Here is an 11,639-nt window from a genome sequence, read left to right on the forward strand (position 1 = left end):
AACAACCGAATTGATGGTAAGAAATTATTAGCTACTTTTCGAGCATTGCACTAGATGGTTTTGTTCGGCCCGTGGGGGTCATCATGGGTCCCATTTTGATAACCTGAACCGTTCAATGTGTAAAACTCGTCAAGTACTATATGCTTACAAAAAATCACGTAGATCGGATATCGATAGCTATCTGATTAGATTTGTTTTTTTTCAATTGTTAATTATAACACCATCTTTTTTTTATGCAAAACTAATTTAAGCATGTTGTTATCGATATCCGATTAATGTGACATTTTACAGACATATAGTACTCGACAAGTTCTACACATTTAACGGTTCAGATTATCAAAACGAAACCCGTGATGAGTCCCCATGAGCCGAATAGCAGTGTGTGAAAATTGCACCCAAACTGTGCAATTTTTCTTAACAAAGGCTGTGCAATTTTTCTTAACAAAGTCTGTGCAATACATGATTGCTGAGTTATATGGATATGTGAAAAATTAATTTTTTAATATTTTTTTTGGCGAATAGTGATAACTTTTTAATTTTTTGACTTTTTATCTTTTTTAGAAGATGCCAAACTTGACTTAAGTCTTTTTTTCATTAATAATTCATTAATCATATGAATAGAAAAAATAATATTATAATATATTTTGTACTAAAATATATATTTACCCCTACTTATTTCAATGTCTAGGTTTTATTAGAATTAGTTTTTGTTACTTTAATTGTACTAAAAGAAAAGTTGGTGTAGCTATATTAAAAATGTAGAATTGACGGTATTTTTTTTAAATTTTAAATGAGATGAGTATAATCCTATTGTTTAAGAAAAAAGAAAAAGAAAAGAAACTCGCAAATTTAGCATAATTACCATGACTACTTCTTTAATACAATTAAAACAATCAAAACCAATACAAATGATGGTTAAACACTAAAATAAATAAAAATAAATATATAGTTAAAGCAATCAAAAATAACACAAATGGTGGTTAAACACTAAAATAAATATATATTTTAATAAAAAAATATATGATAATATCGTCCTTTTATTCATATGACTCATAAATTACTCATAAAAAAATACTTAAATATTACAAAAGTCAGTTATATTTATTGAGTAATAATAAGTATCATAAAAGAAATATTATAAAAAAATTTATAAAAATTATTTATTTTTAAATTATACACACAATAAAATATCACCATATTTTTGATTCTTGAAACGGAACATTATTCATATATTTTTATAAACTTCAAAAAAATTAAGGCCAAGTTTGGGTAGTTTAAAAAAAGTCAAAAAGTTAAAAAGTTATTCAAAAAGTTAAAAAGTCATTACTATTCACCAAAAGTCAACAATTACGGCTGCACAATTCTCAATTCTAATTTTCCCCTACAAACTAATTTTTACAATTTTTTATTACACATTTTTTCATAAAAAGTCAAAAAGTTAACCCAAACATTCATACTTTCAACCTCAACTTTTTAGTCTAAAAAGACAAAAAGTACACTTATTTAGTCTGGCCTAAATGTAATTTTGAAAAAAAAAAAAACCTAAATTGACCCAACTTTACCTTCAAACCCTCCACTTCATCAATCATCACACCCTCTGTTCACTGTAAATTTTTTTTTTGATTCCCATTAAGATCAGTAAATTATGGTATCTGTTTTTTCTTTCATTTCTCTCTCTCTCTCTCGCTCTCGCTCGCTCGCTCTCTGTGATAGATCGAGAATTTCTTATAAGATAAGTATAGTACCAAAGCATAAGTTTTGGGTATCAATAATTGTCTCATGTGGGTAATCATAATCATTCTGAAGCGTCATCAGAATCCGCATCGGCCTCTGCTTCGTGTGGTTTCAAGATGGGTATATGATGCTATTAACTATTGATGTTCCTTTTGGATTAATTTTATTAGGATTCTATTATTTTGTTTTAAATGCTCAATTGCTTTATTCTTTCATGTTGATTGTCGAATATGAGCCTCTTTATGCCAATCATAGTACTCATTTGTCTTTTCTTTCTTTCTTTCTTTCTTTCTTTATTTTTCATTAATTTGCATGCATTATTGATATTGAAGAATTCTTGGTTTTTTAATTACTCATGACCCAAGTGATTTTCGGTTTTGGGGTCTTAGTAACGAAGATATCAGGAATAGTGAAAGATATGGTGTTCTTGCCATCACACCTTCACACTTAGGCTGTGTTTGGTTCATAGATTGGTTTAATTGGTGTGTTAAGGTGTTTTTCTTCCATACTTTATTTGGATTCTTGCTAAGAGCACAAGCGAGATATGCTTGTTCTGTAATGGGATGTTTGATGGAAATTCGTTATGCCATCACACCACCATGATGGGAGTTGTATGGCATATGTGTTGAAAAGATCCTAATCTGAATAACTCTAAAATCATGTTCTAATTTGTGCTTGTTCAAACCCCATCTATGACCTACTTGTAGAGTTAGACTATGAAAAACGATCTGCTTTCAAGAAATGGTTCAGTAGATGATTGTTACACGAGAGGTAGCATGTGATATAGGAAATTCTACCCTTTGTTCGTGTTGTACAAAATATGCAACCTAATAGATTAATCTCTCTCTCTCACACACACACACACACGCACACACACACAGATATATAGGATGAGAGTAGGGAGTTCCTCGTGTGCTTATAGAATGACCCATCCCATCATGCATCCAAAAATAACAAAATGTACTGAGTCCACACTGAATAAATCTTATTACTTAAATTAGGCATAGCAAAAATGTCCCATTGTCGAAATAGTGATTACTAATCAAATAATCCCAATTAAATGCTTCAACATTTTTTATAGTTAAGCTTGTTTTCTTTTCTTTTTTTTCTTTTTTAAGGAAAAAAACAAAACAAAAAAAAAAAAAGAAAACTATATAGGCCACAAATATTGGAAATAAGTATAACATTCTCCCACTTGGACAACATAAATCATTGTTTAAGTAGTTTAAAAGAAATAAAAATATACGGTATATACAATAAGTGGCCACAACATAGACTAGCAAAATGCAAGTCAACACCCTACTCCCTAACCTAGTACAAATGTGGTGAATAAGTACTCGGCCATGCAAATCAGTGCGCCGATAGAATGGAAATCACATGACAAAGCATTTACAACCCATTACACAGGTAGTACTAAGAAAGTGTGGCATGGAAATTGCACAAAAAATTATCAACATGCCTATTTCCAATAGTTTCGTAAGTCGGTTGACGCTGTGCCTACTGAGACTCTGTCAAAATGTCTCATATTTTGGATTTAATAATCACATGTGTTCTTCCAAGATACACTGCCTACTGAGATAAAAATGTCTCAGCTTTTAGCATTAGTAATGGCATAATCAACAAAAATATCAAAATAACTATAGTATGCATATATAAATTTTTAGGAATAGCAAATTATGTAATACTATTAATATAGTTGCAATTTATTACCATGAGTCACATGTTCTTGAATTTTTTTTGAAGCCAAGCCTTTTGTTAGTGGATCAATCAACATATGCTCTGTGGAATTACGATCAACATAAATGTAAGATGCAACAATTTTCTCTCTGACAAATAATTATTTTATGTCAATATGTTTGGACTGTGAGGAGCTCCTTGTGTTTAGAGAGAAAGAGACTACTTAAGAATTATCACAATACATATGCAGGGCACTATGGATTCTGTGCTATCTCAACACTTCAACATTCTGAATATGGTTGGATCATGTTATATTTATTTCAATATTTATGGATTGCATAGTCTTTTCTTTGTTTATTTTTTTTGTTAAAACTGGATTTGTTTGACTATCAAGTGTGTTGGAGTATTTGATTGGGGTCACTTGGACTTAACGGAAAAAAAAAAAATAAGGAGTAATTACTCACAGGTCCTGTTATAAGTCCCACAAGTGTTTATATATATCAAATTGTTCCACAAGTGTTAGTGACGTTTTTTTGTGACGATTTTCTAAATCTGTCGCTAAAAACTGACAATTAGTGACGTTTTTCTGTGAGGAATTTTTCAACTGTCGCTAAAAAAACTAGCAACTAATGACACTTTTTTTATGAAAATGATGCTGAAAAAAAAAAAAAAGGAAAAGAATTTTGTAGAAACAATTAAAAGTGAACAAGACTTTATGATGCACCAAAAAGTCGAGGGCTTATTGGTTCACCCATATTCCTAATAAGACTTTTCAGTCAGTTTCCCTCCAAAAAAAGAGATGTGCTGATTTGGTTAGCGATCATCATTTTGACAATGGGCCATTTTTAGTGCACCTAATTCAAGTAATATGCTTTTGTTAATGGCGGACCTAATTCATTTTTTAATTTATTTTAGACCTAAAGTTGGATGGGCCATTTTATAAACATGTGAGAAGGTCCCTACCCTCATCTTATGTATGTGACTGGCCCATTAGGTCACATGTAAGAGAATACAGACAAAGAGTGGTCACTTCTTTCTTGCTGTACACACAATATATTTTAACACTCTTGTAGCATCATCTACTCATTTCATTCTTGAAGGCAACCTATCATTTTTCATCGCCTTGCTTCTAGCCATGACAAGATCTTCAAGCTCTACATTTGTGGCTTAGATGTGGTTTGCACATACCTTGAATTGGAACATCATTTTAGGGTTACGCGAATTGGGATTTTTTTTAGACTCTTTATATTCTTGAATATATCACCTGTACTAATACAAATACGGACTTTTAGGTGCCCCAACTAACATATATTTTATGTTTGTTTCAATAACAATGTGTGATCATATTTCTTTTAGTAATCATAGGCATTGTTAAATAACATTTTTATTATGTGCAATGGATGACTAGTTTATTTGGTGTGGAGGTTAGTGGCTTTCACATTGGGTGTGATTTTATGTATGGAATAGAAGGATGGTTCTCATAGCTGTATGTCATGGTAGGATGTCCATGTATATTACATGGCTCCTTGGTATTTGACTATACTGTTTAATCTTTGTATGTGGAAATCTTCTGAAAACTGAATCCACTACCTCACAAATGGCTTAGGAGCAGTTTTTTGATTACTTAAAATTTCCGAATTTAATTTTGTTATAATTTATGATGGTGGTTTACCATTTCCTTTGGTCCCCATTCACAATGATGGACTTGTATATGACATTTTATTTGAGCATAATTGTTCAATTTCAACAAGGCGTCTGAATGAATATTCCAAAATATTCTATAAGTGAATTTCTTTGGAAATTTATGAATAACTCTAGAATTATTTAATTATATCAGCGAGATGTGATCTTCTTTGCTTGATCTAGAAATCAAATAAATTAATCCAAAATCAGGGAGGAGAACTACATACTTTTGTTGATGAATGCATAATTCTTATTTATCAAAAAATAAAAAAATAAAAAAAATGAATGCATACTTCTTATGCTCAAAATTTATCTCAATGAATTATTCACTGTTATAGTGAGCGAAGTGATGCATATTAGGAGAGTCTAACTCCATTGTGAAAGCCAGTGCACCTCCTCACCTATTAAAGCAATAAGTGTTTATCACACAGGAAAAAGTTGTACTCGTTGAACCTGGCCATACTTGTTTGTTGTAAAAATGTCTTCAATCATATTACTATATTATTCTGATGTGGTAAGAAAAGCTTGGTTTAGTAATAGAGAAGTGTGTTGACTTCCTAACTGAATTTAAACTTCTGGTAATGAAAGCGATAAGATATTTTCTCATTCTAGTTAAGAGTTTGGATATCACATATTACATGGTTGCCAGAGTGCATCTATATTGGGGCTATTGAAAACATTTGGGGTAATTGTCATAGCTAATGTTGTAGGATCAATCTTAGTACTCCTTGATATACTCCCATTGTAATTTGACTTTTATTTGTGACTCTGGCTTCTTTTCTTCAATTGCTCCCATTCAAAAAAATGGATTTGAACATGCTGCTTCAACTCTGCCGGTCCCTTTAGTGTTCAATATCACTTTTCTGACATCATGTGCTCTTTTTGTGTTTTGACTCTGTCATTGCTGGTTGCTTTCTTAGTTTTTCATTATTATAGTTGTTTATGTGAAAAACTATTACATTTTTCTGTTCAATCCCTTTGCTTTATTTATCCATTGCTAATTGAGTTTTTCTGTCTGCCAATCATCTGACTTATGCTTAACTGTATGGCTTCTACACTTGAGGTTTTCTTGTCACCATCTTTTTAGTTTCTTTACATACATGTACATAAGCTTCTCAGCCAAAACGGGTTGTGTAGTCCCTACAACTACGCTTGGTGGACCTAGGACCGAATTGGTCCCTATGGTTACAGAAAATTTGGAACCAGCACCAAACCGTTAAAGCTATGTAATCAAACCGTCAAAATTGGTTTGCTTCAATTTGGTTCTTTGGTTTTAGGTGTTTTGTTCACTAAAATTTCAATTATCAATCAACAAATCAACAAAAATCAATTCATTGCAAAAGAACATAGCAAATAACTTGAATTAATTAATTGCAATAGAAATATTGGTTATATAAATTTGGAATAATATTACTTACCAAAAAAACACATTTGAGGTAAAATATTTATGTTTCTGTAATGAATATTGGTTATATAAATTTATAAGTGCTAGATTCTCATAAATTTAGAACAACTTAGTTGACGCTAAAGGTTAAGTGGGAAGTCTGATGTTTGATTATTCCTCTCAACATCTTAATACCTGTCACTTACCTACTAAAATTAATCAAAAAATAAAAAATAAAAAGGAACTGTTCGGTCTGCTTCAGTTTGCTTCAATACAGTTCTTTTTTAATCTGTGAGCCGAACTGTAATCAATGGTTCTTGATGATTTAGAATGAGGACCAACCTGTCTTCTAAAAAATCGGACCAAACTGTATTGTTTGGACCAGTTTATCAGTTCAACCAGTTTTTTTCTACACTCCTAATGTCTAGAAGAACTTACGCTCTGTTTGTTTCTACGAAAAACATTTGCTAGAAAAAGTTTTTTGGAAAATATTTTCCATAGAAAACTGTTTCTAGAAAATATTTTTTATAGAAAACATTTTCTTATATTTGGTTGCATTCTTGAAATTAATGTACTAATGGTTGCACTAGTGGTCATAGTAGCGGCGGTAGGGTGGAGGTGAAAGTGGAGGTGTTGGCAGCAGTAGTGGTACGGTGGTGTGGCAGCGGCAGTAGTGGTGTGGTGGTGGTGGTAGTAGTAATGAGGTAGATATGGTAGTAGCGGTGGCTATGGTGGTGATGGTGGCTGTCAGTATGGTGGTGGCGGCTGTGATGTCAGTGGTTGTAATGTGATGGCACTGATAAAATTTTGCTCCGGAAAACGTTTTCTGACTTTTAAAAGTGGAAAACATTTTTCGCCCAAATAGGCTTATTTTCCATTGACTATAGAAATTGTTTTCCGTTGTACCAAATGGAAGAAAATGTGGAAAACATTTGAAAAATGTTTTCTGTCCAAACGAACGGAGCGTTAGAGCGAAGTTGTTTAATATGTCAAAAATCACGAAGGATGGGATTTTGATTACATTGTTTCTTCTTATTGGTATTTGCCAGCAATGTTTCGGCAGTAGCAAAGTTGAAGGCTAAAGCTAATTAACTAAAATTGGAAAAATAAAATATCTTAATTTACATGAAAGAAATATGTATGGTCATATCTGAGAACTAATTGGATTGGTTGTCAAGCTTTGCATGTTTGCCAAATTTTGAACATCAACACACTGATTAAATATCATTAAAACCTTCATAAACATCCTCATCAATTGGCAGTGCTAAACAGTACACACAAATTAACTAACAATCTTGGGTTGGTTGTTGATTATGATTTTTCAGAGAGTGGGATGGACTCAAATGCAGATCAAGTTTGACTTGTGAAATCAAAGTTCATCGCACCATTCCGGACTTCATCCTTAAAAACTAACATTAACTGATGGCAGTTCTACTTCAAAATTCATCTTAACTATATATTTACCATGGAAAAAGGATAATCAATAAGACAAAATTCCAGTAGTATCTTTGATCATTTTTTGTTTTATTCTTCTCTATGCCTATGAACAGATAAATGAATCTCATTTTAAAATGATCTCTTTAATAATAATTATGATCATCATAGCTCATCAAATAAGATTCTCAAATTTGTAGCCAGTGACAGCAAGCAGAACAGCAACAGCCACTCCAATCCTCAACCACATTCTTGGTCTTTCCTGCTGCTGAAGTGCAATTCCTCCATTCTGTAACCAGAAGCCAGAAAAAGTGAGTCACCTCATGATTTCAGGTGCTTGATTTATGCACAGAATTTAATTTCATTATAAATTAATTTACGCACCATCTATTTCAGAGAAAAATAATAACTACAGAAATTTTTTTCTGTAGAAATTGTGTTCTATGTTTAATTGCAACCTTGAATCTAATGTGCCAGTGATTTTATTAGTTGTGGTGTTAGTGGTGGTGGTTGTGGGGTGGTGGGATGGTGACAGTGGTGGTGAGGTGGTGGAAGTTGTGGTGGTGGGATAGTGGAGGTAGTGTAGTAGCATTGGTATGACTTCAATTTGGTAAACATTCTCCACCTTTTAAAAGTATTTTCCGACCAATAAGCTTGTTTTCAGTTGACTTTCGTTTTTTATCGTCCCAAATGCCAGAAAATGCGAAAAATGTTCCAGAAAATATTTTTTGTCGAAACAAACGGAGTGTTGGTGAGAACTTAAGAAAATAATGGGCTTATTACCAGATTTGGTGATGGTGCCGGTGCTGTTTCTGCTGAGTCCGTCGTAACTGTAGGCGGTGCTGGGGGACTCAGGACAGTTGGTGCTGGTGCTGATGCTACATGATGTTTCTTGTGCTTATGCTTCTTTTTCTTCTTGTGCTTGTGTGTTGCTGGTGTGGGTACTAGTGTTGGTGCCGGTGCTGGTGGCTGAATTGGCGGTGGCGGTGCAGGCACTGGTGCTGGTGGTGTGGGCACCGGTGCTGGAACTGGTACTTCCTTTGCTGGTGCCGGTGCTGGTGCAGGTGTCTGCTTTGTAGGGGCTGGTGCTGGGGGCAGTTGAGCAGGTGCTGGAGACACCTGTGGTGGCGGCAAAGCTGGTGACAGTGCCGGTGGTGGTGGAGCAATTGGCGGTAGTGGCAATGCCGGTGGCAATGAAGGACTAGGGATTGGGGGAGTTAGTGGTGGTGGGGTTTGAGGGGGTGGAACGGTTGGGCTTGAAGACGGTGGAACTTTGGGAGATGGTGATGATGTAGGAGGAGTGGATGTGGGAGGAGTTGCTGCTGGAGTCGTCGGTGGTTGCGTTGCTGCAGTCGGTGTGCTAGAAGGTGGGGTTGTAGTTGGCAGAGTAGAAGGTGCAGCTGGTGTGTTTGAAGAAGGTGATATTGGTGTTGGCAAAGTGGAAGGTGAGGCTGCTGGGGCTTGAGCACGGATGTTTTTCGGTGTTAGAAGGCAGAGGAGGCAAGCCAGAACACAAGCCCACAATAGTGTAGCCATTGTGGTGGAGGTGGAAATCAGAAGGAAGCAATGGTGGTTATATACAACAATATGTTACATTGAATTCTTGAAGTTTTTAAGTTTTTGGTGTAGTGTTTATTGGTAGGAGAGGTGTAGTCTTCATGTGAATGCTACTGCTCCTCTAATGATTTTTCAGGTGTGATCCTCAGATAGGGTAAGTTTCAACTTTTTAATTAGATGACTGCTTAACTTGAAATTTTCTTTTCTTTTCTTTTTCTTGAGAAAATGCTTTAGATTCTCTTCTAAGTCTTGTGAAAGCAATGACATTAATCATCTGTTGTTGTCTAGGATTCAGGAAATCAAATGCTCTTGGTTGAGCCGCCTAACATGATTGGTCAAATATGTCAAATTGCATGTGAAATTACAAAGCTCTTTTGAATTTGGAACTTTGCTCACAATTGAACAGAGACTTGTTTAGTCACCAAAAGAACTAATACGAAAAATGGGCCATCCCATTTGGTAAAGCATTGGCCAGCCTGTATTATTATGATTATGAAAAGAAGCCAGGTGATTTAAGGTGTGAAAAACCAACACTCCTTAAAAGGTAATGTGTCTTATCTGATACTGTATTGGTTACTAATATGATATGACATTTGCTCGTTCGATATTTCCAAACACTTTAATACGCATAGAACACATTATAAATTTGAATAAAATAACTTCGAAATGATAAAACAAAACAATGTAAATTTATAAATTTCTTTCTCCTTTATACTTTATTATCTCCTGCTTAAATATTTATATATATGACACATAATAATTATTTATTGAGTTAATTACACTGAGCACTTTTGCACTTGCACTGTAATCTCAATTTGGTCCCTTCACTTTAATTATGACAGTTAACTCCCTATCACTTTAAGTCAAGGTGTAATGTCATCTCCCGTTCATCAACCGTTAGTAAGGTTGATGGAATTTGTCATGTGAGCTAAACTTGACAATTTTTATATCTCATCAGTACCTATACACTTTCATTAAAATCTCATTTTAATCCTTACATTTTCATTAAATCTTACTTTGGTCCCTTCATTTTTAATTTCTAATAATCTCATTAGCGGTAGATCAACGGAAAGGTGACCATGTAAGGGGTTGACTGTTACATTTGGCAGTGAAGGGACCAAAGTGAAATTACAGTGAAAGTGTAAGGATACTAAATGTAATTAACCCTTATTTATTTTTATGTATATAATAAATATATAAAATTTTATGAATTGCATTTGTTCTTCATGTGTCGAGTCTTACATTTTAATTTTTTTTTTAGTATCGATGTCGTGTCATGTGTCCGATTCTGTGCATCTGAGCATACTATTGCTCAGCAAATCCATCGAAGTTGTGAATTTCAGTTAAGTACAGGAACTCTCAAAAAAAATTTACACTGCATTTTGGAAATATATGTGCATATTCAGTATCTAGCATTTTTGTATTAATTTCCATTCTTTATGAAATCAAAAGCTGTGTCTGATGATTTTGTGGTTTTTGTTTGACTATGTATAGCAGACCACAGATGAGTTAGTCCTCATGATGCTTCAGTTGAAATTGTATAGCTTGTTTGATAAAGTTGTTACCAACTATTTAAATGCCTGAAAATGAACAAATTTTTTTATAAAAAAGTAAATTGCTTTTTATTATTTGATTGAAATGACTCATGTTCTTGCATATGTGGCATTGACAAGTTGATGATGGAGAGAGATAAGAGGAAAGTGATGGTATTAGTAAAATGATTGGGTTAATTTCACCTTTTACTCTTATAACTTCACTCAAATTTTATTTTAGTGTCAATTGTTTTAATTTGAACAATTTAGTCCTTATATTTTATGTTTAAATTCAATTTAATTCTTCTGTCTAAATATCTATTAATTTTGCTTACGTGTAAATCTTAAAAAATCGACAAGCATTATAAAATTGTTAATTTTAATCTTTAATTTGGATGGAATGACCAAATTGTAACTATATTTACAGTATAGGAATTAAATTGTTCAATTTAAAATTATAAGGATTAAAGTGAAATTTAGATCAAATTAGATGAAAAGTGTAATTATCACTAGTGATTATATTCCCCACCTACCTTTGTTTGGATTACAGTGTTGAGATCTCAACACCAGACCCAAATATTGGTATGCAGTCCCAATCAATTTTATAAAGCAACACCTTTTCACCCTCTGTTTTTATT

General features: G+C 33.4%; 1 protein-coding gene and 1 long non-coding RNA gene across 2 annotated transcripts; one reads left to right on the forward strand and one right to left on the reverse strand.

The window, feature by feature from the left end:
- Positions 1-7,907: 7,907 nt before the first annotated feature.
- On the reverse strand, positions 7,908-9,796 carry LOC145801395 (uncharacterized). Its single transcript, XM_082892664.1, has 2 exons — positions 8,696-9,796; positions 7,908-8,201 (listed from the first exon to the last, which is right to left on the reverse strand). The coding sequence occupies exons 1-2, from the start codon at positions 9,446-9,448 to the stop codon at positions 8,088-8,090; spliced, it is 867 nt and encodes a 288-aa protein (XP_082748790.1). The 5' UTR covers positions 9,449-9,796; the 3' UTR covers positions 7,908-8,087.
- Positions 8,086-11,108, forward strand: LOC145801396 (uncharacterized). The gene is made up of 2 exons (XR_014342803.1): positions 8,086-8,223; positions 9,758-11,108. It is a non-coding gene; the product is annotated as an uncharacterized LOC145801396 (long non-coding RNA).
- Positions 11,109-11,639: the final 531 nt, after the last annotated feature.

This window comes from Camellia sinensis, chromosome 10 (genome assembly GCF_055761805.1).
Source record: "Camellia sinensis isolate YWXY chromosome 10, ASM5576180v1, whole genome shotgun sequence".
Classification (NCBI taxonomy): domain Eukaryota; kingdom Viridiplantae; phylum Streptophyta; class Magnoliopsida; order Ericales; family Theaceae; genus Camellia; species Camellia sinensis.

Coding starts and splice junctions, on each gene's coding strand:
- LOC145801395 (XM_082892664.1), bottom strand. CDS start 9,448: ATGGCTACACTATTGTGGGCTTGTGTTCTGGCTTGCCTCCTCTGCCTT. Junction 8,202..8,695: donor CGGCACCATCACCAAATCTG/GTAATAAGCCCA, acceptor TTCTGGTTACAG/AATGGAGGAATTGCACTTCA.